The 26,886-nt window shown below is 48.4% G+C and overlaps 2 protein-coding genes across 3 annotated transcripts in view; one reads left to right on the top strand and one right to left on the bottom strand.

Annotated features, from left to right (window-relative positions):
- PGAM1 (phosphoglycerate mutase 1) overlaps nucleotides 1–26,886 on the bottom strand; it is a 1,080,404-nt gene that overhangs the window by 24,715 nt on the left and 1,028,803 nt on the right. The window lies entirely within an intron of this gene.
- Nucleotides 11,800–26,886, top strand: part of RRP12 (ribosomal RNA processing 12 homolog) — a 43,699-nt gene continuing 28,612 nt past the window's right edge. The window contains exons 1-10 of the mRNA XM_050802862.1: nucleotides 11,800–12,256; nucleotides 12,812–13,041; nucleotides 15,524–15,607; nucleotides 18,029–18,105; nucleotides 21,146–21,251; nucleotides 21,450–21,566; nucleotides 23,289–23,427; nucleotides 23,537–23,664; nucleotides 25,929–26,027; nucleotides 26,662–26,753. Coding sequence (XP_050658819.1) covers nucleotides 12,118–12,256; nucleotides 12,812–13,041; nucleotides 15,524–15,607; nucleotides 18,029–18,105; nucleotides 21,146–21,251; nucleotides 21,450–21,566; nucleotides 23,289–23,427; nucleotides 23,537–23,664; nucleotides 25,929–26,027; nucleotides 26,662–26,753 — 1,211 coding nt within the window. The 5' untranslated portion in view covers nucleotides 11,800–12,117. The remainder of the gene's footprint in view (nucleotides 12,257–12,811; nucleotides 13,042–15,523; nucleotides 15,608–18,028; nucleotides 18,106–21,145; nucleotides 21,252–21,449; nucleotides 21,567–23,288; nucleotides 23,428–23,536; nucleotides 23,665–25,928; nucleotides 26,028–26,661; nucleotides 26,754–26,886) is intronic.

Below are 26,886 nucleotides of genomic sequence, written 5' to 3'. Positions count from 1 at the left end.
TGGGTAGTGAAGGTGGGTGGATCACGAAGTCAGGAGCTGGAGACCATCCTGGCTAACACAGAGAAACCCCATCTCTACTAAAAATACAAAAAAAATTAGCCGGGCGTGGTGGCGGGCGCCTGTAGTCCCAGGTACTTGGGAGGCTGAGGCAGGAGAATGGCGTGAACTCGGGAGGCAGAGCTTGCAGTGAGCCAAGATCGCGCCCCTGCACTCCAGCCTGGGTGAGAGAGCGAGACTCCGTCTTAAAAAAAAAAAAAAAAATTAGCTGGGCATGGTGGTATACGCCTGTAGTTCCAGCTACTTGGGAGGCTAAAGTGGGAGGATCGCTTGAGCTTAGGAGGTCAAGGCTCCAGTGAACCGTGATGGCATTCCAGCCTGCATGACTACGGCATTCCAGCCTGGTTGACAGACATAAAAGATACACCTCGGACGGCCCCCTTAGACACCCTAAGAGCTTTATCTGAACCTCTCTTGTGCCCCTTGCTGAGCTCTGCATAAATCATGTGTTCACTTGGCAAGCAGATGTATTGAGCCACACACCGTGGTAGGCTCTGCTGGCACCAGAGTAGACCAGACATGGTTCCTGTAATCAGGGGTTTCACAGTCAGATGGTCAGATGGGGGAGGCAGAGAAGCAAAATGCAATTCTATTAATTGAGCATCAGTGAACAATAAAGTTACCAGGGGCTTTAGAGAGCTCTGGGTACAACATCTTCAATTTTTTTTTTTTTTTTTTTTTTTTTTTTTTTTTTGAGACGGAGTCTCGCTCTGTAGCCCAGGCTGGAGTACAGTGGCCGGATCTCAGCTCACTGCAAGCTCCACCTCCCAGGTTGACGCCATTCTCCGGCCTCAGCCTCCCGAGTAGCTGGGACTACAGGCGCCCGCCACCTCGCCCGGCTAGTTTTTTGTATTTTTTAGTAGAGACGGGGTTTCACTGTGTTAGCCAGGATGGTCTCGATCTCCTGACCTCGTGATCCACCCGTCTCGGCCTCCCAAAGTGCTGGGATTACAGGCTTGAGCCACCACGCCCGGCCCAACATCTTCAATTTATAAATAAGAAAACCGAAGAGTTTTGTGCTTGTCTTTTCACCACTCTTCTGTAGGTTTCTGTCTTTCTTTTTTTTTTTTTTCCCCAGAGACAGAGTATCTTGCTGTCGCCCAGACTGGAGTGCAGTGGCGCAGTGCGATCTTGACTCACTGCAACCTCCACCTCCCAGGTTCAAGCAATTCTCATGCCTCAGCCTCCCAAGTAGCTGGGATTACAGGCATGTGCCACCATGCCCAGCTAATTATCCCCTGTAGGTTTCTTAAGGCAAAGCAAGAGGCTTTTTATTTCTTTTATTATTTATTTATTTATTTTTTTGAGACAGAGTTTTGCTCTGTCACCCAGGCTGGAGTTCAGTGGCACAATCTCGGCTCATTATGATCTCTGCCTCCCGGGTTCAAGTGATTCTCCTGCCTCAGCCTCCCGTGTAGCTGGGATTACAGGTGTGCGCCACCATGCCCAGCTAATTTTTGTATTTTTAGTAGAGACAGAGTTTCACCATGTTGGCCAGGCTGGTCTCGAACTCCTGACCTCAGGTAATCTACCCGCCTCAGCCTCCCAAAGTGCTGGGATTACAGGCGTGAGTCACCGCACATGGCCAAGAGTCTTTTTAGATGGAGTTTCACTCTTGTTGCCCAGGCTGGAGTGCAATGGTGTGATCTCAGCTCACTACAACCTCAGCCTCCTGGGTTCAAGTGATTCTCCTGCCTCAGCCTCCCAAGTAGCTGGGACTACAGGCATGTGCCACTGTGCGTAGCTTATTTGGTATTTTTAGTAGAGATGGGGTTTCACCGTGTTGGTCAGGCTGGTCTTGAACTCCTGACCTTATGTGATCCATCGACTTCGGCCTCCCAAAGTGCTGTGATTACAGGTGTGAGCCACTGTGCCTGGCCTTAAGCTTCTTTAAATACTTTCTTTTTTGTTTTTGTTTTTTTTGAGACAGAGTCTGGTTCTGCCACCCAGGCTGGAGTGCAGTGTCCGGATCTCAGCTCACTGCAAGCTCCGCCTCCCGGGTTTACGCCATTCTCCTGCCTCAGCCTCCCGAGTAGCTGGGACTACAGGCGCCCGCCACCTCGCCCAGCTAGTTTTTTGTATTTTTTAGTAGAGACGGGGTTTCACCCTGTTAGCCAGGATGGTCTCGATCTCCTGACCTCGTGATCCACCCGTCTCGGCCTCCCAAAGTGCTAGGATTACAGGCCTGAGCCACCGCGCCCGGCCTAAATACTTTCATATGTGTGCTTAGCATAGTACCTTGCACATAATAGGTGCTCAAGAAATAACTTTTGAGTATGTAATTCAGTTAAATTGATCATAACCAGTCCTCCTAACACCCAGCTGAGATCCAGAGGCTGCTAGTTGCCTCCCCAGTATCAATTCTATCCTTCTTTTTTTTTTTTTTTTTTTTTTTTTGAGATGGAGTTTCACTGTTGTTGCCCAGGCTGGAGTGCAATGGCGCCATCTCAGCTCACTGCAACTTCCACCTCCCGGGTTCAAGCAATTCTCCTGTCTCAGCCTCCCGAGTAGCTGGGATTACAGGCACATGCCACCACACCCAGCTAATTTTTGTATTTTTAGTAGAGACGGGGTTTCATCATATTGGTCAGGCTGGTCTCGAACTCCTGACCTCACGTGATCCGCCCACCTCAGGCTCCCAAAGTGCTGGGATTACAGGCGTGAGCCACCGTGCCGGGCCAATTCTTCCCTCTCTCAATAGGCACAGGGGGTGAGCTGCAACTTACCCAACTAAAAGACTAAATTTCCCAGTCCCTTCTGCAGCTAAATTTGGCCAAATTACTAAATTCTAGTCAATCAGGTATAAGTGGAACTGACTTGACTGGAAGGTGCACCTTTTGGCTCTTCCTCCCTTCCTTCCTATGCTAGGCCTCCACCTGGATCATGAATATGACAGTTGGAGCTCCTGCAGCCTATCTAGGGAGCACAAGGTGACAGTGAAAATGGAAGTGATACACTATGGAGGTTGAAGCAGAAAAAGAGAGGGATCCTGGGATCCTGAAGATTCTGTGGAGCTGCCGTAGCAGCCTGGACTGCCCATTGCCTCCTGATTTCCATTTCTTGAATATGAGAGAATTAACCATTGCCTGTTTAAGCCACTGTAGCGTCTCTTATAGCAGCTGAACACAATTCCTTGCTGATATAGAGGCCCTGAGAAGAATGAAGAATTTGAAGTGGTAAATGGGGAACAGTTTAATTTGGGGTAAGTGGAGAGAGAGCAGTCCTCCCCATTAAGCAGAGTCCCCTGCCGTGCCCAGATTCCAGTCTTCCTCAGCCTAGGAGGAGACACGCTTCCTCTCCAGCACACCAGGCTCTTTCCCCAAGAGTAACTCTAGAAAGCAAGCTCTTTTTTGCTTTTGGATTTTTTTTTTTTTTTTTTTTTTTTGAGACAGGTTCTCACTCTGTCACCCAGGCTGGAGTGCAGGGGTGCAATCATGGCTCACTGCAGCCTTGACCTCCAGCACCTCAGCCTCCCGAGTAGCTGGGACTATAGGCGCACATCACCATGCCTGGCTAATTTTTGTATTTTTTGTAGAGTTGGGGTTTCTCCGTGATGCACAGGCTGGTCTTGAACTTCTGGGCTCAAGTGATCCTCCCACTTTGGCCTCCCGAAGTGTTGGGATTACAGGTGGGAGCCACCACACCCAGCATCAAATGGAATTGTAATGCCCCAGGAGCTGAGGGATGCTAGACCCCTGCAGCAGTGCTGTGCCAGGCACTGGGCTAAGGATTTCACATGCATTATCTCATTTTAGTCTCATAACAGCAACCCCATTTTCTTTTTTTTTTTTTTTTTTTTGAGACGGAGTCTCGCTCTGTCGCCCAGGCTGGAGTGCAGTGGCGCGATCTCGGCTCACTGCAAGCTCCGCCTCCCGGGTTCACGCCATTCTCCTGCCTCAGCCTCCCGAGTAGCTGGGACTACAGGCGCCCACAACCGCACCCGGCTAATTTTTTGTATTTTTAGTAGAGACGGGGTTTCACCGTGGTCTCGATCTCCTGACCTTATGATCCGCCCGCCTCGGCCTCCCAAAGTGCTGGGATTACAGGCATGAGCCACCGCGCCCGGCAACAACCCCATTTTCAGATGAGGAGACCGGCTCACAGAGCTCAGCCACCTGCCCTGGGTCATACAGCTGGGATGTGGCTCCAAACCCAGTCTTCCTAAGTCCAAAGCCCGGGCTTTAACACAGCTCCAGCAGTTAGGAAAACCATCCGGAGCAGCTGCAACCACAACGGGTTGGTCAAAATGCCCTGAGCTTGAGCCCCAGGTTAAACACCCAGACCATCTGCTTCCTCTTTGAGGCAAGAGGCTAAGCCTCAATTTCCCTTTCCTCCTGCCCAGTGTCATAACAGATTACAACTTGCTGACCTAAAACTGGCCTTACTGCTCTCCATGGCCTCAGAACTTTGGGTGTGGCAGTTCTGTTCCCTCTACAGGAGCCTTGCAGAGCAGTGCAGACCAGGTATGGTGGCTCACACCTATAATCCCAGCACTTTGGGAGGGCAAGGCAGGCGGATCACCTGAGGTCGGGAGTTCGAGACCAGCCTGACTAACATGGAGAAACCCTGTCTCTACTAAAAATACAACATTGGCCGGGCTTGGTGGCACATGCCTATAATCCCAGCTACTTGGGGAAGTCTGAGGCAGGAGAATCGCTTGAACCCGGGAAGCAGAGGTTGTGGTGAGCTGAGATCGTGCCATTGTACTCCAGCCTGGGCAACAAGAGCGAAACTCCATCTCAAAACAAGAAAACTAAAAAACAAGAGCAGTGCTATGGGGGGAGGGGGCTTATCCTGGGCTAAGCGTTGGATCTCCTGGCTTCTGCTCACTATGTGACCTTGGGGGTGTCACTGAAGCCCTTGGAACCATGTTTCCCCATCTGTGAAATGAGGACACCGGCTGTGTCCTCCTCACTTAGAGAATTAATGAAAAGGTATTTTGGGGCCGGGCGCGGTGGCTCAAGCCTGTAATCGCAGCACTTTGGGAGGCTGAGACGGGCGGATCACGAGGTCAGGAGATCGAGACCATCCTGGCTAACATGGTGAAACCCCGTCTCTACTAAAAAAATACAAAAAACTAGCCGGGCGAGGTGGCGGGCGCCTGTAGTCCCAGCTACACGGGAGGCTGAGGCAGGAGAATGGCGTAAACCTGGGAGGTGGAGCTTGCAGTGAGCTGAGATCCGGCCACTGCACTCCAGCCTGGGTGACAGAGCAAGACTCCGTCTCAAAAGAAAAAAAAAAAAAAAAAGAAGGAAAAAGAAAAGGTATTTTGGAACTGAGGAAGAGTTTTTTTTGAATGATAATAATAGCTCGCATTTACTGCATGCTCGCTGTGTACCAGGCAGCGTGCTCAGCACTTTAAATTCATTATCTTATTTAGTTCCCATAAACCGTATGCGTAGGCATTCTTATCTCCATTTTACAGATGTGGAAAACTGAGACTCAGGGAAGAGTAAGGTGAGTTGTTCAACGTCACAGAGCAAGTGGTGGTACCTGAATTCCAACCCAGAGAGTCTAACTGCAGGACCTATCCTACAGATGTGAGTGGTCCTTATTAGCCATATGTGGAGTGGCTGATCATGGACACAGCTAGAGCCTCTGGGTGGGAGTTGCTGCTAGAATTCAGGGGTGGAGAGGTGAGCCTTGGGGTGCGGGGGTGGAAGAGATTGTGCTCAGGCCATTTGGATGCCTATCGTTCCCTCTTCTGATAGAGCACGACTCCTGAAGGAGGCTCAGAGCAGACACCTCAGGATGGACGGCCAGCAGGTGGCCTAGGGCCCTCAGATGCCCATACCAGGCTGGCGATGTAGCCAGGGGGCTGTATTCAGTTACGACACAGACTCACTTTGGAGGCCAGCGGGTTTCTGTAGCCCAGGAAAAGGATGGGAAGTCTGCCACTACCCTTGGCCTCTGCATCTCCCCATCTGATTTGCAAAATCCCAGCCTACTAGTTGGTGTTGCAGGGTCTCTATAGGGTTTTAGCCCTAACAGGTTGTTGGTAGCACTCCCTCTGGTGGCAAAGATGCACCACTGACCCCTCTGTAAAGCACAGTACTACACATTTACAGTAATTTGACACATATACACAGTTTCTTTTATTTTTATTTATTTTTTATTTATTTTTTTGAGACAGAGTCCCACTCTGTTGCCCAGGCTGGAGTGCAGTGGCATGATTTCGGCTCACTGCAACCTCTGCCTCCCGGGTTCAAGCGATTCTCCTGCCTCAGCCTCCCAAGTAGTTGGGATTACAGGTGTGCACCACAACACCTGGTTAATTTTTGTATTTTTAGTAAAGACGGCATTTCACTATGTTGGCCAGGCTGGTCTCGAACTACTGACCTCAGGTGATCCACCCGCCTTGGCCTTCCAAAGTGCCGGGATTACAGGTGTAAGCCACTGTGCACAGCCACAAATACATAATTTCACACTGAATCCTCACAGCAGCCCAGTGAGTTCAGAATTATTATCACAACTTTCAGCCAGGCACAGTGGTTCACACCTGTAATCCCAGCACTTTGGGAAGCCAAGGTGGGTGGATCACTTGAGGTCAGGAGTTTGAGACCAGCCTGGCCAACATGGTGAAACCCCATCTCTACTAAAATTACAAATAGTCAGCTGAGTGTGGTGGCATGTGCCTGTAATCCCAGCTACTTGGGAGCCTGAGGCAGGGGAATTGCTTGAACCCAGGAGTTGGAGGTTGCAGTGAGCCAAGATCGCGCCACTGCACTCCAGCCTGGGCAATAGAGTGAGACTCCATTTCAGAAAAAAAAAAGGAATTATTATCATAACTTTAAATAATATGACACATTAGAATGTGTAAAAAAAAATGTATAAATAAATAAATAAAGGGAAAAAAAAGAACAGGAATCAGAGACTTAGAGAGGTTAAATCCCTTGCTTGGTTTATAGTTGAAGTATGTCCCGTCTTGAACCCAGCACTTTACCTGCCTTCTTTCAGCAATTATCCCAAGTCTAGACCTCTGGTCGTGAGCACAGCTTGCTTATAACAGTTTCCACACTCTGCTTCCTTTTCCTCCCCCAGCCACCAGTTCCCTTTTCTCAGCCTTCCCAGTGAGGTCTCAGCCTGTGTCCCAGGCACAGGGCCCCACTGGAGGGTGATAATGTCTCCAGAGGCTTGGAGGAGCTGAGGCCCAGAGTCTGAGCTGACTTCAGTCTTCTCTGCAGCGACACTTTCTCACGTCAACACACTTTATGCTCTCTCTGCTCTAGGTGTGAGGACCACTTTTTGTCGTCGTTTTTTGAGACAGTCTCACTCTGTCACCCAGGCTAGAGTGCAGTGGCACAATCTCGAGTCACTGCAACCTCCGCCTCCCAAATTCAAGCGATCCTCCCACCTCAACCTCTGAGCAACTGGGACTACAGGTGCCTGCTATCATGCCTGGTTAATTGTCATATTTTTTGTAGAGATGGGGTTTCACCATGTTATCCAGGCTGGTCTTGAACTCCTGGGCTCAAGTTATCTGCCCGCCTCAGCCTCCCAAAGTCCTGGCATTACAGGCGTGAGCCACTGCCCCTGGCGTATTTTCAGTAAGTCCATAAAGTGTAATATACATATAAGCAGGGCATGGTGACTCACACCTATAATCCCAACACTTTGGGAGGCCAAGGCGAGCAGATCACTTGAAGCCAGGAGATCGAGATTTGTCTGGGCAACATAGCAAGGCTCTGTCTCTTAAAAAAAATTAGCTTGGTGTGGTGGATATGTGTCTGTAGCCCCAGCTATTTGGGAGGCTGAAGCAGGAGGATGGCTTGAATTCAGGAGTTTAAGGTTATAGTGAGCCATGATCATGCCACTGGACTCCAGCCTGGGTGACAGAGTGAGGCCCTATCTTTAAAAAAAAAAAAAAAAAATTAGCCAGGCATATTAATGCATGCCTGTGTCCCAGCTACTCGGGAGGCAGAAGTGGGAGGATTGCTTGGGCCTGGAGGTCAAGGCTGCAGTGAGCCATGATTGTGCCACTGCATTTCAGCCTGAGTGACAGAGGAAGACTGTGTCTCAAAATAAATACATAATTAATTAAATAATAAATAAATGGGATTATAACTATACTCTTTTGTGTCTGGAGTCTTTTACTTAACCTAGGTCATGCATGATGTTATATGTAGCAGTAGTTCCTTCTCATTGCTATACAGAGTCAAATGCTATAGTATTCCATTATATATCAATATGTCACAATTTATCCATTCTGCTCTATCTGTCTGCCTGTCTTATCTATCTGTCTGTCTATCTATCTATCTATCTATCTATCTATCTATCTATCTATCTATATTTTAGACACAGAGTCTCACTCTGTTGCCCAGGCTGGAGTGTAGTGGCATGATTATAGCTCACTCTAACCTTGAATTCCTGGGCTCAAGTGATCCTCCTTAGTTTCCCAAGTACGGGTACATGCCACCACATGTTGATAATTTTTAATTTTATTTTTTTAGAGATGGGGTCTCACTATTTTGCCCAGATTGGTCTTGAACTGTTGGCCTGAAGCAATCCTCCTGCCTCAGCCTCCCAAAGCACTAGGATTATAGGTGTGAACCACTGCATCCAGCCTCATTCTACTGTTGATGGACATTTTATTATTTCCATTGTGAACATCCTCCTATATCTCTTTTTTGCATACAAGTAAACACCTCTGTTGAGTAAATACGCAGGAATGTATTGCTGGGTTATGGAGCAGGCCTGTATTTAGTTTTAGTAGATACTATCACACAGTTTTCCAAAATGGTTGTATCACTTTATACTCCAACGGCAGCATATTTGCCAGTTTCTCCACATCCTTACCAACATTAGTTATGCTAGTCTTTTTAATTTTAGCCATTCTGGTGGGTGCGTAGTGGCATTTCACTGTGATTTTAATTTGTATTTCCATGTTGATAATGAAACTGAGTATCTTTTCTGTTCTAGTCTGTGTTTTTCCTTTTTTTTTTTCTTGAGACAAAGTCTCATTGTGTCACCCAGGCTGGAGTGCAGTGGTGCTATTATAGCTTACTACAAATCTCAAACTCCTGGGCTGAAGAGATTCTCCTGTCTCAGCTTCCCAGGTAGCTGGGACCATGGGTGCACGCCACTGCACCCCGCTATTTTGCTTAGTTTTTGAGGAGACAGGTCTTGCTGCGTTGGCCAGGCTGGTCTCCAACTCCTGGACTCAAGTGATCCTCCTGCCTCAGCCTCCTAAAGTGCTGGTATTACAGGCGTGAGCTACCATGCCTGGCCTGTTTTTCATATATTTCTTGGCCATTTGGATATTCATTTTTGTGAAGTGCCTGTTCATGTCTTTTTTCTTTTTTGTACAATACACCATGATGTTCAGCTGTTCATGTCTTTTGCCCATTTTTCTTTTTTTTTTCTCTTTTTTTGAGACATAGTCTCACTGTGGCGCCCAGGCTAGAGTGCAGTGGCACGATCTCAGCTCACTGTAACCTCCACCTCCTGGGTTCAAGTAATTCTCCTGCCTCAGCCTCACAGGTAGCTGGGACCACAGGCACCCACCACCACGCCCAGCTTAATTTTTTTTTTTTGTATTTTTAGTAGAGATGGGGTTTCACTGTGTTGGCCAGGTCTTGAACTCCTGACCTCGTGATCCATTTTTTTTTTTTAATTTTGTTTCCTTTCTGAGACAGGGTCTCACTCTGTCACCCAGACTGGGGTACAGTGGTGCAATCACGGCTCACTACAGCCTCGACCTTCTCTGGGCTCCCACCTCAGCCTCCTGAGTTGCTGGACTATACAGACTCACACCACCATGCTCAGCTAATTTTTGTATGTTTTGTAGAGACTGGGGTCTCATGATGTTGCTCAGGCTGCTTGAACTCCTGGGCTAGAGCAATCCTCCCTCCCCTCTACTCCCTGCCCCCGGGCCTCCCACAGTGTTGGAATTACAGGCCAGGCATGAGCCACTGCACCCACCTGCCCATTCTTTTTATTGGATTGTCTGCCTTGTTCTTACTGATTGGTAGGAATTCTTTTTTGTTTGTTTGTTTTTGTTTTGTTTTTGTTTTTTTGAGATGGAGTCTTGCTCTGTCGCCAGGCTGGAGTGCAGTGGCGCGATCTTGGCTCACGGCAAGCTCCGCCTCCCGGGTTCAAGCCATTCTCCTGCCTCAGTCTCCTGAGTAGCTGGGACTACAGGCGCCCGCCACCACGCCCGGCTAATTTTTTGTATTTTTTAATAGAGATGGGGTTTCACCGTGGTCTCGATCTCCTGACCTTGTGATCCACCCGCCTCGGCCTCCCAAAGTGCTGGGATTACAGGCGTGAGCCACCGCGCCCGGCAGGAATTCTTTATATATTGTAGATATACTTTGTTAGTTATATATATCTTCTTCCAAAGAATGCTGCTAAAGGTTTAGAATAAAGCTGCTGGGCAAGAGGGAAGAGAAATGTGTCTTTTGTAAGGTTTGTGATCTGGTTGAAGGATTTTAAGGAGGGCCTCAGGGAGTGGGGATAAACTGGACTGGTTGCTGGTTCTGAGGTGGAATTAGAACTGGGAATTGGCTAGGTGCCGGGTGTGGTGGCTCATGCCTGTAATCCCAGCACTTTGGGAGGTGGGCAGATCACCTGAGGTAAGGAGTTCGAGACCAGCCTGGCCAACATTGTGAAACTCTGTCTCTACTGAAAATACAACAACAACAACAACAACAAAATCAGCCGGGCGTGGTGGTGCATGCTTATAATTCCAGCTACTTGGGAGGCTGAGGCAGAAGAATCACTTGAACCTGAAAGGTGGAGGTTGCAGTGAGCCGAGATCGCATCACTGCACTCCAGCCTGGGCGCCAGAGCAAGACTCCGTCTCCACAAAAAAAAAAAAAAAAAAGAGAGAGAGAACCGGAGATTAACTAGGGATGGAATGCTGTCATAAGGCAAGGGTGGCAGCAACCGAGTATCTCCAGTAACAAATGAAAATAGCAAAGCTTGTCTAGAAGACACTGACTGCTTTTTTCTCTTTTCAGGTCAAGCTAATTTTCACCCTTTCAAGTCTCCGTAAGTTTTGACTTTTTCTTTTTTCTTTCTTTTTTTCTTTTTTTGAGACAGAGTTTTGCTCTTGTTGCCCAGGCTGGAGTGCAATGGCGTGATCTCGGCTCACCACAACCTCTGCCTCCCAGGTTCAAGCGATTCTCCTGTCTCAGCCTCCTGAGTAGCTGGGATTACAGGAATGTGTGACCATGCCCGACTTATTTTGTATATTTAGTAGAGACAGGGTTTCTCCATGTTGGTCAAGCTGGTCTCGAACATCCTGACCTCAGGTGATCTGCCTGCCTCGGCCTCCCAGAGTGTTGGGATTACATATATACTTTTATATGAGAGTATATGACTTTCATATAAATGTTTCTAGGCTTAATTTTGAAAATAGATTTTCAAAAACAACTTTTTGTTGTTAACTGCAAAAGAATTCCAGTTTTTTGTTTGCTTTGTTTTGTTTTTTTTGAGACAGTCTTACTCTATTGTCCAGGCTGGAGTGCCAAGGTGCAATCTTGGCTCACTGCAACCTCCGCCTCCCGAGTTCAAGTGATTCTTGTGCCTCATCCTCCCGAGTAGCTGTGATTACAGGTGCGCGCCACCAAGCCCAGCTAATTTTTGTATTTTAGTGGAGACGGGGTTTCACCCTGGTGATCAGGGTGGTCTCGAACTCCTGACCTCAAATGATCCACCCGCCTCAGCCTCCCAGAGTGCTGGGATTACAGGCATGAGCCACCACGCCCGGCCACGCCCGGCCACACTCCAGTTTTATAAGGCTCACTCCTGTGGCCCTGAAACCTGGTCCTGGCTGGAGTAAGAACCCCATAGAACTGGAGTAAGAACCCTATAGAACTTAGCAACCTAACTTCCCCCCTAGCAACAGATCTCCTTGGAGCTCCTCCCCATTCGAAGCCAGGAAGGGGCGTAAAACCGGATGTTGACTGTTTTACCATAGTAATGCACACGAATCCGGAAGTGACGCCGGAAGAAGAGGATGTGAAGACTACAGGGTATCCACGTGGGTTCTGAGCGCGTTTCCACGTTCCTGGAAGCCGGTCGTTTAAACTCAGTGCCGGCCACGGCTTAGTCAACATGGGTCGCTCGGGAAAGTTGCCCTCTGGTGTCTCAGCTAAGTTGAAGCGCTGGAAGAAAGGCCACAGCAGCGACAGCAATCCCGCCATCTGCCGCCACCGCCAGGCCGCCCGCAGCCGCTTCTTCAGCCGGCCGTCAGGTAGCTGGGTTGGGACCCGAGCTCAGCCGGCGGCGGGTTTCCGGGCAGACCTGGGTCCAGATGAGTCTGGGGCCTCTGGGAGAGTCCGGGGCCAGGCATTGGACCTTTCATCTCTTAGGATGTCGGATCTGGAGCCCTCTCTGAAGGGCAGCCCTTCCAATTTAGCAGATACGGAAACTGAGGTCCGCAGTAGGGAAATGTCTTGTGTAAGGTACCGCGGGTGTCAGAGTTGAGACTGATGGCTTGGACCTTGGATAACTCTTTACAGAGCGCTTTCACCTTCATTTATTTTCCAGGCCCTCTGAATGTAGGTCCCAGCCGATTCCCAGTGGCGTTTATGCCACTGCTACAGGCAAGCAGAAACTCTTACATGGAGGATTCCCTTTCTTCTTGGTTTTTCAAGTTTTTAGGCATACAGTGGGTTTATGAGACTGGCTGTGTTCAGAATTCAGCCTCTCGGGTTGGCGATTTGGCCTGAGCTGGTTTGTTTCCCAGGGGTTCTGTTCTCTTGACCAAAAGGAGACTTGGGCCTTATCTTGTGCCTCTGGCTCTCAGGAAGGAGTGACCTGACAGTCGATGCTGTGAAGTTACATAATGAGCTGCAGTCAGGGTCCTTGCGCTTGGGCAAAAGCGAAGTCCCCGAGACGCCCATGGAAGAAGAGGCAGAGCTGGCTCTCACCGAGAAGTCCTCGGGCACCTTCCTGAGTGGCCTTTCCGACTGCACAAACGTCACCTTCAGCAAAGTGCAGCGCTTCTGGGAGTCCAACTCGGCTTCCCACAAGGAGGTAGGAGCGAGGGTCAGGAGGGCCATTGGATAGTGAGGAGAGGCCAACTCATGCCTTTTCTTCAGCTCTGGCTGACGGGTTTCCGATGACAACAGCTGGTATTTCTGGATGATGTGTCATCGCTCCTCCCTTTTATGTCCCCTCCTAGGGCAGGTTCCACTTTCTGCTTTTTATAAGAACATCTCCCCTGCTGAAGAAATACTTGAGGGTAGAAATATTTTCCAAACATTTCTCTCCTCAGGTGTATCTAACACAGCACTTCTTACACAGAGTATTTTCAGTAAACATATGTTGAGTAAATAAATGCTGAGTAACAGTTATTAGGAAACGTTTTATCTAGCAAGAACTAAATTTAATTTAATTTAATTCACGTATTTATTTTGAGACAGAGTCTCGCTCTGTTGGCCAGGCTGGAGTGCAGTGGCATGATTCGCCAGGTTGTTACAAATATATGTTTCCTAGTAAATGGATCAAGTATTTTAAATTATGAGTACTTAAAATTTAAAAATTAAATTTTCAGGCCAGGCGTAGTGGCTCACACCTGTAATCCTAGCACTTTGGGAGGCCGAGGTGGGCAGATCATTTGAGGTCAAGAGTTTGAGACCAGCCTGGCCAACATGGTGAAAACCCATCTCTACTAAAAAATTAGCCTGGCATGGTGGCATGCACCTGTAATCCCAGCTACTCAGGAAGCTGAGGCACGAGAATCGCTTGAACCCTGGAGGCGGAGGTTGCAGCAAACCAAGATTGCACCACTGCACTTCAGCCTGGGTGACAGAGTGAGACTCTGTCTCAAAAAAAAAAAAAAAGAAAAGAAAAGAAAATATTTTTTACCCAATTTTGTTATTTAGGTTTACCAAAATGTGATTAGTTTCGTTTCTTTTTTTTTTGAGACAGAGTCTCACTTGGTCATCCAGGTTGGAGTGCAGTGGCTGATCAGCCTCCCAGCCTCCCAAGTAGCTGGGACTGCAGGGGAGTGCTACCATACCCAGCTAATTTTTGTATTTTTTGTAGAGATGAGGTTTGCCATATTGCTCAGATTGGTCTCAAACTCCGGGGCTCAACGGATCTGCCCACCTCAGCCTCTCAAAGTGCTGGGATTACAGGCATGAGCCACTGCCCTGCTTGATTAGTTTATTTTCTATCCACTGTTCTGCAACTTTTTCCCTACTGAACGATATTTATAAGTTAATATATAGTTGTTCTCATTCTTTTGAATAATGCACTATTTAAATCTTTCATTATTTATTATATGATACAGTCGGGTCTCCATATCTGCAGGTTCTGCACCTGCAGATTCAACCAAGCATGGATTGAAAAATCTTTTTAAAATAATAATAATATACCGGGTGAGGTGACTCACACCTGTAGCCCTAGCACTTTGGGAGGCTGAGGCGGGCAGATCACTTGAGGTCAGAAGTTCAAAACCAGCCTGGCCAGCATGGTGCAACCCCATCTCTACTTAAAATACAAAAAATTAGCTTGGCATAGTGGCACATGCCTGTAATCCCAGCTACTCAGGAGTCTGAGGCAGGAGAATCGCTTGAACCTGGGAGGTGGAGGTTGCAGTTAGTGGAGAGTGCGCCACTGCATTCCACCTTGGGCAACAGAGTGAGACTCTGTCTCAAAGCAACAACAACAACAAAAATACAACTATTTAGATAGCATTTACATTGTGTTAGGTGTTATAAGTAATCTCGAGATGATTTAAAGTATATGGGAGGCCAGACATGGTGGCTCATGCCTGTAATCTCAGCACTTTGAGAGGCTAAGGAGAGTGATTACTTGAGGCCAGGAGTTCAAGACCAGCTTGGTCAACATAGTGAAACTGCATCTGTACTAAAAATACAGAAATTAGCCGGGTGTGATGGTGCACACCTGTAATCCCAGCTACTTGGGAGGCTGAGGCAGGAGAATCGCTTGAACCCAGAGGCAGAGGCTGCCGTGAGCTGAGATCATGCCACTGCACTCTTGTCTGGGTAACAGAGTGAGACTCTGTCTCAAAAAATATAAAGTATATGAGAAGATGTATATAGGTTATACACAAATACTGCACCATTTTATATAAGGGACCTGAGCATCCTTGGATTTTGGTATCTTTAGGGGTCCTGGAACCAATCCCCCCCTCGATAACTGCAGTACATTAGAGACAACTACAGTACGTTATTAATCTCCTGTTGATGGCTTCTTGACCATTCCAATTTGTTGCTGCCATGAACATCCTTGTACGTAAATATTTGCACACTCATCTCATGCAGGTATTTCTACAAGGTTAGTACCTCATGGTGGAATTTTAGCAAGCATTTTCTGAGTCTTCTTATTTGCTGGGCCCCCTGGTATGGACCCAGGCCCTGAATGTTGCCTGTCTTGTCTGTCTCTGGGCTTTAACCGGAGATTAATCTGTGAAGGAGCAAGGAAAGAAGGCTCCCCTGGGGTGGGGTTAGGTCTCAAATAGTCACAGTGCTTTCTCCCTCCTGTGCAGATTTGTGCTGTTTTGGCTGCTGTCACTGAGGTGATTCGCTCCCAGGGAGGGAAGGAGACAGAGACTGAGTACTTCGCTGCTCTGGTGAGTGGGTGCCGCTGGAGGGTGAGTGTTCAGAGCAGCAGGTTATGCAAGATTTAGTGAGAAGACGAGTGCCCCTGGCATGTGGGGGTAGAGGACAGCCTTGACCAGATGAAAGTGCTGCATTTATTCTCAGGTGGCTTAGGAAGGCTGGTGGTATTTGCTACATTTCTATTTTCTCTTTCTTTTCTTTCTTTCTTTTTTTTTTTTTTTTAAGAGACCGGGTCTCACTATGTTGTCCAGGCTGGTTTCAAATTCCTGGGCTCAAACCGTCTTGTCATCTTGCCCTGGCCTCCCAAAGTGTTGGGATTACAGGCATGAGCCACTGCAACTGATTATTTAGTACTTTTTTTTTTGAGACCGAGTCTCGCACTGTCCCCCAGGCTGGAGTACAATGGCATGATTTCGACTTATTGCAACCTCTGCCTCCTGGGTTCATGTGATTCTCCTGCCTCAGCCTCCCAAGTAGCTGGGATTACAGGTGCACACCACCACACCCAGCTAATTTTTTGTATTTTTTTAGTAGAGAAGGGGTTTTACTATGTTGGCCAGACTTGTCTGGAACTCCTGACCTCATGATCTGCCTGCCTCAGCCTCTCAAAGTGCTGGGATTATAGGCGTGAGCCGCCAGGCCTGGCCTACTTTTTTTTTTTAAACAGTCTCACTCTGTTGCCCAAGTTGGACTACAGTGGCACAATCCCAGTTCACTGCAACCTCTGTCTTATCGTATCAAGTGATTCTCATGCCTCAGCCTCCTGAGGACCTGGGATTACAGGTGTATGCCACCACACCTGGCTGATTTTTGTATTTTTAGTAGAGATGGGTTTTGACCCTGTTGGCCCGGCTAGTCTCGAACTCCTGACCTCAGGTGATCCCCCCACCTCAGCCTCTCAAAGTGCTGGGATTATAGGTGTGAGCCACCATGCCTGGCCTTCTTATTACATTAAATAAATAAATATATATGTGTATATATGTGTGTGTGTGTATGTATATATATATTCTTTTTATTTTATTTTTGGTGTTTTTTGTTGTTGTTTTTGTTTTGTTTTGGAGACAGGATCTCACTCTGTTGCCCAGGCTGCAGTGCAGTGGTATGATCATGGCTCACTGCAACCTCCAACTCCTGTGTTCAAATGATGATTGTGCTTAGCCTCCTGAGTAGTTGAGATTACAGGTGCCTGCCACCACACCCAGCTAATTTTTCTATTTTTAGTAGAGATGGAGTTTCGTCACGTTGCCCAGACTTGTCTTGAGCTCCTGGGCTGAATCAGTTCTCCCACTTCGGCCTCCCAAAGTGCTGGGATTATAGGCATGAGCCACCATGCCCAGCCTGGTTATTACATTTTTAAAGAATTGTTACAACACATACAAAAAGAGCATACAACAGAGACCAAATGTGCATACAAAGCTGAAAATATTTACTGTCTGGTCCTTCATAGAAAAAGTTTGCCAACCTCTGCTCTAGAATAATGAAATAAATTAGATGGCAGTATATGTTTGGCTGGGTGTGGTGGCTTATGCCTTTAATCCTAGGACTTTGGGAGGTCAAGGTGGGACGAGTGCTTGAGGCTAGGAGTTCGACACCAGCCTGAGCAATATAGTGAGACCCTATCTCTCCAAAAAATAAAATAATTAGCCAAGTTTTATGGTGCATGCCTGTAGTTCTAGCTTCTTGGGAGGCTGATGTGGGAGGATCTCTTGAGCTTTGGAGTTCAAGGTTACAGTGAGCTATGATCATATCTGTACTCCAACCTGGGAGGCCCTGTCTCTCAAAAAAACTGTCTTTCTCTCTATATGTATATATGCACATAAACATGTTTATAGTGTTGTTTTTTTTTTTTTTTTTTTGAGACGGAGTCTCACTCTGTCGCCCAGGCTGGAGTGCAGTGGCGCGATCTCAGCTCACTGCAACCTCCGCCTCCCGGGTTCAAGCGATTCTCCTGCCTCAGCCTCCCGAGTAGCTGGGATTATAGGCACCTGCACCATGCCCAGCTACTTTTTGTGTTTTTAGTAGACATGAGGTTTCACCATGTTGGCCAGTCTGGTCTCGAACTCCTGACCTTGTGATCTGCCCACCTCGGCCTCCCAAAGTACTGGGATTACAGGCATGAGCCACCGCGCCCAGCCACATATATATAGTTTTAATTATGTGTCAGGCAATATTTTATATATATTAATTCAATTAAACCTCACAACAACTTACAAGGTATGTAGCATTACTATCCCTACTTTACAAATTAAGAAACTGAGTCACAGATAGGTTAAATTACTAGCCTGAAACCACACAATGCCAGAGTCAGGTTCAACTCTGATACTGTGGTTCTCGGTCACAACTGTTCTGCTGGGCACATGTTCTCCGACTGTTTTTCCTGTTTGCTCAGTGTAAATTTTTATCCATTCACACCCCCTCAATCTGGCCCTCAGATGACAACAATGGAAGCAGTGGAGTCCCCGGAGTCCCTGGCCGCTGTTGCTTACCTGCTGAACCTTGTCCTGAAGCGGTGAGTTCTGCCTCCTGTTTGAACCCCAAGGCTTTTTGTGGAAGAGAGAAGGGAATGTGGACAGGAGAAACAGGATCAGGGAATTGTTTCTTAAAAAGATACTTGCTCTTCATGACCACTGTCTAGAGGCATGCAGGACAGGCCAGCGTGTGACATACCGTCATAAGCCTCTAGTGAGAAACCTCTAACAAAACTAGGCTGTCCTGAACCCCTGGTAATAGAATCATTTACCTTTATGCCAAGAAGATTGGGAAAGCACCAGAATCTTCACGTGGTGTGTGCCCAGGCAGTCTTTCAGGAGCTCATGCTGTGAGATCTAAAGTTCTCATTTGATTGTCCAAAACAAAAGGCACGTCTGTAGGGCCTGCAGTGCTTCCCTGGTTCCATGTGTGCTAAGTGTGTTCATGACAGAATCCAGTGTGCGTTCCTTATCGAGGAGCAGAAAATCATTGTGAAAGTGTTGAAGGCAAAAGCAGAGTCAGAAAGCTCTATTGAAAATGAAACTTTTTTGGCTGGGTGCGGTGGTTCACACCTATAATCCCAGCACTTTGGGTGGCCGAGGCGGGCGAATCAAGAGATCAGGAGTTGGAGACCATCCTGGCCAACATGGTGAAACCCCGTCTCTACTAAAAATACAAAAATTAGCTGGGTAGGCTACATGCTGTGGCTCACGCCTGTAACCCCAGCACTTTGGGAAGCTGAGGTGGGCAGATCACCTGAGGTCAGGAGTTCAAGACCAACCTGGCCAACATGGTGAAACCCTGTCAAAAATTAGCTGGGCATGGTGGCAGGCGCCTGTAATTCAGCTACTCGGGAGGCTGAGGCGGGAGAGTTAGTTTCAACCCGGTAGGCAGAGGTTGCAGTGAGCTGAGATCGTGCCATTGCACTCCAACCCTGTCAACAGTGTAAGACTCTATCTCAAAAAAAAAAAAAGAAATAAATAAAATGAAAATTGTTTTGAGTAATAAAAATTAAAAGTCATGGCTGGGCGCAGTGGGTCACACCTGTAATCCCAGCACTTTTGGAGGCTGAGGCAGGAGGATTGCTTGCGGCCAGGAGTTCGAGACCAGCCTGGCCAACATGGTGAAACCCTGTCTCTACTAAAAATACAAAATTAGCCAGATGTGGTGGTGCACGGCTGTAATCCCAGCTACACGGGAGGCTGAGGCAGGAGAATCACTTGAACCCAGGATATGGAGGTTGCAGTGAGCCAAGATCAAGCCACTGCAGTCCAGCCTGGGCAACAGAGTGACATTCTATCTCAATAAAATAAATAAATAAATAAATAATAAAGTAAAAAAAAAAAGCAAAAACCTTGATTCTTTAAGATGAAAAAGTTCTTGAGATTGATTGCACAACAATGTGAGTGTACTTGGCTGGGTGCAGTGACACACACCTATAATCCCAGCACTTTGGGAGGCTGAGGCAGATGGATTGCTTGAGCTCAGGAGTTTGAAACCAGCCTGGGCAACATGGCAAAACCTCATCTCTACAAAAGAATACAAAAATGAGCTAGGCGTGGTAGCATGCACCTGTAGTCTCAGCTACTTGGGTGGTGGAGGTTGCAGTGAGCCTAATTGTGCCACTACACTCCAGCTTGGGTGACGAGTGAGACCCTGTCTCCAAAAAAAAAAACCCACAACATGAATATACTTAACAGTACTGAATGATATACCTAAAAATCATTGAAATGATGTTTGGTTTGTTTGTTTGCTTGTTTGTTTGTTTGTTTTTTGAGACGGAGTCTTGCTCTGTCTCCCAGGCTGGAGTGCAGTGGCGCCATCTTGGCTCACTGCAAGCTCCGCCTCCCAGGTTCATGCCATTCTCCTGCCTCAGCCTCCCAAGTAGCTTGGACTACAGGCACCTGCCACCATGCCCGGCTAATTTTTTGTATTTTTAGTAGAGATGGGGTTTCACCGTGTTAGACAGGATGGTCTTGATCTCCTGACCTCGTGATCTACCCGCCTCATCCTCCCAAAGTGCTGGGATTACAGGCGTGAGCCACTGCGCCTGGCCGAAATGATGTTTTATCTTATGTGTATTTTACCACAATTAGAAATTTATTTATTTATTTATCTTTGAGATGGAGTTTTACTCTTGTTACCCAGGGTGGAGGGCAATGGCGCAATCTCGGCTTACCCCACCCTCCACCTCCCGGGTTCAAGTGATTCTCCTGCCTCAGTCTCCCAAGTAGCTGGGATTACAAGCATGCGCCATCACGCCCAGTAATTTTGTATTTTTAGTAGATACAGTGTTTCTCCATGTTTGTCAGGCTGGTCTCAAACTCCCGACCTTAAAATACAATTTAGGCCGGGTGCAGTGGCTCACGCCTGTAATCCCAGCACTTTGGGAGGCCGAGGTGGGCGGATCACGAGGTCAGGAGATCAAGACCATCGTGGCTAACACGGTGAAACCCTATCTCTACTAAAAATACAAAAAATTAGCCGGTCGTGGTGTTGGGCACCTGTAGTCCCAGATACTCAGGAGGCTGAGACAGGAGAATGACGTGAATCCAGGAGGCGGAGTTTGCAGTGAGCCGAGATTGCGCCACTGCACTCCAGCCTGGGTGATAGAGCGAGACTCCGTCTCAAAAAAAAAAAAAAAAAACCAGAATACAATTTAAAAAATACTTGTGTATCAGGTGGCATTCTACAACATAAGACCCTGGGTGACTTGGGTCATTATACCAGGGAGTGTGAGTGTTGGCCCCTAGGAGGGGCATCCCTGGATCAGTGAGTGGCAGAAGGGAGGGAAGGGGTTGTTGGCCCCAGGCTTTCTGGAGCTGTGAACTGCCAGGGGAGGTGGAGAGAGGATTGGTGTGAGTTTATGAGTGGGTAGTGGGAAGGTGAGGGAGGCAGGGATCCTGGGTGGAAAGCACACTGAGCTGGCTGATACGGTGGGCACCTGTTCTGACTTTGTTGCTTACTTGCTGAGTGACTGTGCCACCAGCGCCCCTTGCCCTGTCCTTGGTACCACAAGGGGCTGCACCAGCTGCTCTTCAGGGATCCTCTGGGGTGACCATCTATGTTCTTTCCCACAGTGTTCCCAGCCCTGTGCTCATTAAGAAGTTCTCTGATACCTCCAAAGCCTTCATGGATATCATGTCAGCCCAGGCCAGCAGTGGCTCCACCTCTGTCCTCCGATGGGTTAGTGTCTGGGGTTTAGTTTCTCATCTGGCATCTCCCAGAGCCTGTCTGATTTGGTGATGCTTGGATGTTCCCTGAGAGGGGTTTAGGCACCCTGGGGACCTCAGACAGATGGGATTTTCTGGAGTCAGTGAGAACCTGGGCTCTTTTCCCTCCTGGCCAAGGCTGGTGGCACTGAGGGCTCTGACTTTCTTCCAGGTCCTTTCCTGCCTGGCCACCCTTCTGCGTAAGCAAGACCTGGAGGCCTGGGGCTACCCTGTGACCCTTCAGGTGTACCATGGGCTGCTGAGCTTCACAGTGCATTCCAAGCCCAAGGTGAGAAAATGTGACAAGGGGACAGCCACCACTCGGCCCAGCGCAGCCCAGACTTGGCTAGCTGAGTGGCATTGGGGAGCTTGCCCTGAGTACTGGCTTCTGATTTCTGCCTCTGAGGCACCATGCATTTAGATGCAGAAGGCGGGGCGGCTCTTCCTCCTCCAGGAGGCTGTTCCCTGTCAGCCCTGTCTGAGTCTCTGGTGCCTTGTCAGCCATTGCCCTGTTGACATGGACTCTCCCCGTATGTCTGTTTACCTTGGTAGGGAGGGTGGCGTAGCTGGGGGAGTCACACAGACCTGAGTTGGATCCTGAATTCACTGCTCGAGGTGTGAGCAGTGAATTGGGAGGCCAAAGTGGGAGGATCATTTGAGTTCAGGAGTTAGAGACCAGCCTGACCAACAGAGTGAAACCTCGACTCTACGAAAAATATAAAAATTAGCTGAGCATGGTGGTGGGCGCTTGTAATCCCAGCTACTCGGGAGGCTGAGGCAGGAGATCGCTTGAACCCAGGAGGCAGAGGTTGCAGTAAGCCAAGATTGCACCACTGCACTCCAGCCTAGGCGACAGAATGAGACTCCATCTCAAAAGAAAAAAAAAAGAAATAGAGATAATCACACCAGCTTTGCTACAGAGTTGTGGGGAGACTCCAGTGTTCCCCACAGGCCTGGTGCATCTCCTGGCTTACAGCAGGTGCTTGGGAAGTGGTGGTTCTCCACTGTTTCTTCTGGAAATTTAGGGCAGAAGGTGGTAACAATAACAGTCATGTAATCACTCCCAGTGCTGAGCACCATCAGCCCAGATGCTCTCATGCCTCCTTCCCTCGGTGCTCACATGATCTTTTCCTCACCTTCTTCAGCTCTCGCTGCAGTGGCACTTCACTGTGGTGACACTTTCCTGACCACTGTATAAGAAGTGGCAGCCCCTGCCTGATTGTCTGCAAAGTACTTTTTTTTTTTTTTTTTTTTTTTTTTTTTTGAGACGGAGTCTCGCTCTGTCGCCCAGGCTGGAGTGCAGTGGCCGGATCTCAGCTCACTGCAAGCTCCGCCTCCCGGGTCCACGCCATTCTCCTGCCTCAGCCTCCCGAGTATCTGGGACTACAGGCGCCCGCCACGTCGCCCGGCTAGTTTTTTGTTTTTTGTTTTTTTTTTTGTATTTTTTAGTAGAGACGGGGTTTCACCGTGTTAGCCAGGATGGTCTCGATCTCCTGACCTCGTGATCCGCCCGCCTCGGCCTCCCAAAGTGCTGGGATTACAGGCTTGAGCCACCGCGCCCGGCCTGCAAAGTACTTTTTAACCTTCTGCTATGTATTTGTTTTCCGCCTCCCAGCTGGAAGGTGCGTTGCCTGCTATTCACTGCCAGTTTGCCAGGACCTAGAACAGCGCCTGGCTTGGTGGACACACCGTGTTTGCTGGATGATTGAGTGAATGAAGAACCCCCTGTTTTAAAGATGATACTGAAACTCAGAAATTAGGTAGTTGGGCTTGCTTAAGGCCATTTGGTGAGTTAGTTGTAGTGCAGGGATTTGAACCAAGGTTTGTCTTGCTTCACAGCTCAGGATTCTGTACACATGAAGGCCCTGGCATAGCACTGGATCTGTAGTAGTTAGATCATCATTGGATCTATATGTTCAGCCAAAGCTAATTGGTTGGTGCTTATGCCAGACACCCATGATGCTGGTGGAATGCTGATTTGGCCTTGTCCCCTGCTCTCCTGGCCCCTCAGATCCGGAAGGCTGCCCAGCATGGAGTATGCTCAGTCCTCAAGGGCAGTGAATTCATGTTTGGCGAAAAGGCCCCTGCCCATCATCCTGCTGCCGTTTCCACTGCCAAGTTCTGCATCCAGGAGATTGAGAAGTCTGGAGGTGGGGAAGCCAACGGAGGGCAGGTGGATGGGAGGCAGTGGCTGGCAGAGCAGGACAGGGCCTGCTGCAGGGCGGGGGCTGGTGTCTCAATTCCACTTCTGTCTATCAGGCTCCAAGGAGGCCACCACCACGCTGCACATGCTGACGCTGCTGAAGGACCTGCTGCCCTGCTTCCCAGAAGGCCTGGTGAAGAGCTGCAGTGAGACTCTCCTCAGGGTCATGACCTTGAGCCATGTGGTGAGCTCAGGCCCAAGAGCTAGAGGAAGGGGGGTCTGCAGTGGTGGCATTTGAGGAACTCGCTGGTCAGTCAAAATGCAGGGCCTGGGGTCTCCCTGCCTGTGTTCTTAGGCTAAAACCAACGGTACTACATCAATCTGTGGTGTTTGGCTAGGCCAGGCCATATCAGAGTCCTCTTCCAGATGGAAGCTGACCTCAGAGATCAGGTCAGAGTCAGGGTAGATCTGTAGTGGGCTGGTAAACCCTCCTGCCCCAGCTCTATGTACCCTATACCAAATTTTTTTTTTTTTTTGAGATGGATTTCGCTCTTGTTGCCCAGGCTGGAGTGCAATGGCACAATCTTGGCTCACTGCAACCTCTGATTCCTGGGTTCAAGCAATTCTTCTGCCTCAGCCTCCCGAGTGGCTGGGATTACAGGCATGTACCACCACGCCTGGCTAATTTTTTGTACTTTTAGTAGAGATGGGGTTTCTCTATGTTGGTCAGACTGGTCTTGAACTCCCGACCTCAGGTGATCCGCCTGCCTCAGCCTCCCAAAGTGCTGGAATTACAGGCGTGAGCCACCCAATTTTTTTTAGCAGCTTTAAAGACACATGAAAAATGATTTCCTGTATTTCTACCATTTCTGGCACATTTCTGTAAATCTTTATACAGTCAGCCCTTTGTATGTGTGGGTCCCAAAGCCATAAATTCAACCAACCTTGGATTGAAAATATTTGGAAACTGGGCATGGCGGCACGTGCCTGTAGTCCCAGCTGCTTGAGAGGTGGAAGTGGGAGGATTGCTTGAGCCCAGGAGGTCAAGGCTGCAGTGAACCCAGTGAGCTGTGGTCATGCCACTGCACTCCAGCTTGGGCAACAGAGCAAGAACCCTATGTCAGGAAAAAAAAAAAAAAAAAAGAAAAGGAAAAAAAGGAAGAAAGAAAAAGAAAAGAAAATATTCAGGAAAAAGAAAACGGTTGCTTGCTTCTGTACTGAATATGTACAGTGTTTTTTCCGTGTCATTATTCCCTAGACAACAGAGTGTAGCAACTATTTACATAGCATTTATGTCGTATTACGTATCATAAGTAATCCAGGTGATTTAAAGTATATGGGAGAATGCATGTAGGTTACATGCAAATATTACACCATTTAAAATAGAGACTTGGGCATTGGTAGTTTTTTATGTCCACAGGGAGTCCTGGAACCAATCCCCCCTCCACAGATACCCCCACCAACTCACTGTGTATTCTCTTTTTTTTTTTTTTTTTTTTTTTTTGAGACAGAGTCTTGCTCTGTCGCCCAGGCTGGAGTGCAGTGGCGTGGTCTTGGCTCACTGCAAACTCCGCCTCCCGGGTTCACACCATTCTCCTGCTTCAGCCTCCTGAGTAGCTGGGACTACAGGCACCTGCCACCATGCCCGGCTGCTGTTTTGTATTTTTAGTACAGACGGGGTGTCACCGTGTTAGCCAGGATGGTCTCGATCTCCTGACCTCGTAATCCGCCCACCTCGGCCTCCCAAAGTGCTGGGATTACAGGCGTGCACCTCTGCGCCCAGCCTTGTGTATTCTTTTGTAGTGTTTATTTACATACATATTTTTAAAATTGAAAATATAAATAATATGATCATTGTTTAAAAGGAAAAAAAAAGTCAGAAGTGTATAAAGTAAAAATCTCCTTCCTTCCAAATTCTGTTTCCTAAGGTAGACAATGCGAATAACTTTCTGGTTATCCTTTCAGACATTTTCTCTTTGGGTAAACAAATATACATGATAAAACATGTAAAGGCCAGGAGCGGTGGCTCACACCTGTAACCTTAGCACGTGGGAGGCCAAGGCAGGAGGCAAGCAATTTGAGACCAGCTTGGGCAACATAGTAAGACAAGACTCTGTCTTTATAAAAATTTAAAAATTGGCCAGGCACAGTGGCATGCATCTGTATTGGTCTCATCCCTGTATCCGGCAACAGAGCGAGATTCTATCTCAAAAAAAAAAAAAAAAAAAAAAAAGCTGTAATTATAGCATGCAGACCGTTTATAGTCTGCTTTTTTGGCTGTTATGTTAAAACCATTTTGTTAATGTTTCTGTCTTTTTAAATCATTTAAAGGTTTTTCAGGGGCTTCCATGTCTTACTAAGGTGGCAGTCCTCAGGGTGTCTCTGTGCAGGGGGCATGTGTGAGGTTCAGGGGGCCCTCAACTCCCTAGCACACAGAGTGGAGTGGAATGTTGAGGGGTCCAGGGCCAGCTTTGTAGTTCCTTTCTAAGCCTGTGTGTCCCCCTCCAGCTGGTGACAGCCTGTGCCATGCAGGCCTTTCACAGCCTCTTCCATGCCAGGCCTGGCCTGAGCACCCTGTCGGCAGAGCTCAACGCCCAGATCATCACGGTGAGGCCTGTTGGTGGGGTGTGGGGGCATTGTGGAGGGGGGTCCTTTGGGAGGCTGTGCTGGGGGCACTGGCTCTGCGCCTTGTCTACAGAGTGAGGTTGGCTGGGCTGGGTTGTCCCAGTGGAAGAGGCCAGTAGACGGGGAAGGAGGATTGGAGTCCAGCCATCAAATTCACATCAGTGTCCCCAGGAGCTGGGACCTTGACCCTTGACCTAGTTAACTTTAATGAACTGTTTTGGCATAGTCTCGTGGTGCTCACAGATACCTTGAGCAGGGCTTTCGACCTTAGAGGTCTGGGATGGATTTTGGGAGGGGGAACAGATCCCCCAAATTGTTAGCAAAATGTACGGCTTTTTTTCCCCAAAGAAGGCCTCTGGCTTTTGTCGGAGGCACAAAGGAGTGTGTGACCCATGATATTCCGCTGCTCCTAGAGGCTGTTCTCCCAAAGAATCAGAGCCGGGAGTGCTTCGTGGAGAAGGGAGAGGCAGGATCTGGGAAAGCCAAGGGGGCTGTGAGTGCCAGGGTCACAAGCACTGTACCCAGGACACTGCTGGTGCCAGGATGGGAAGCGGTCATCGTCATTGGGCTGTTGCAGACCCCACATGCTTAGTCACCTGCTTGTTCCCACCTTTAGGCCCTGTACGACTATGTTCCCAGTGAGAATGATTTACAGCCCCTGCTAGCCTGGCTTAAGGTCATGGAGAAAGCCCACATCAACCTGGTGAGGTACGGATGAAGGAGGGGTGCTTAGGGCCTCTGTCCAGGCTGCCGACGTGGGGGTGCTCTGGGCCTCTATCCAGGCTGCCGAGGTCGGGGTGCTTAGGGCCTGTGTCCAGGCTGCTGAGGTCGGGGGTCCTCA

Source organism: Macaca thibetana, chromosome 9, assembly GCF_024542745.1.
Source record: "Macaca thibetana thibetana isolate TM-01 chromosome 9, ASM2454274v1, whole genome shotgun sequence".
Lineage (NCBI taxonomy): Eukaryota > Metazoa > Chordata > Mammalia > Primates > Cercopithecidae > Macaca > Macaca thibetana.
The sequence above is the reverse complement of the archived record's forward strand: the minus strand, read 5'-3'. Positions and strand labels throughout refer to the sequence as shown.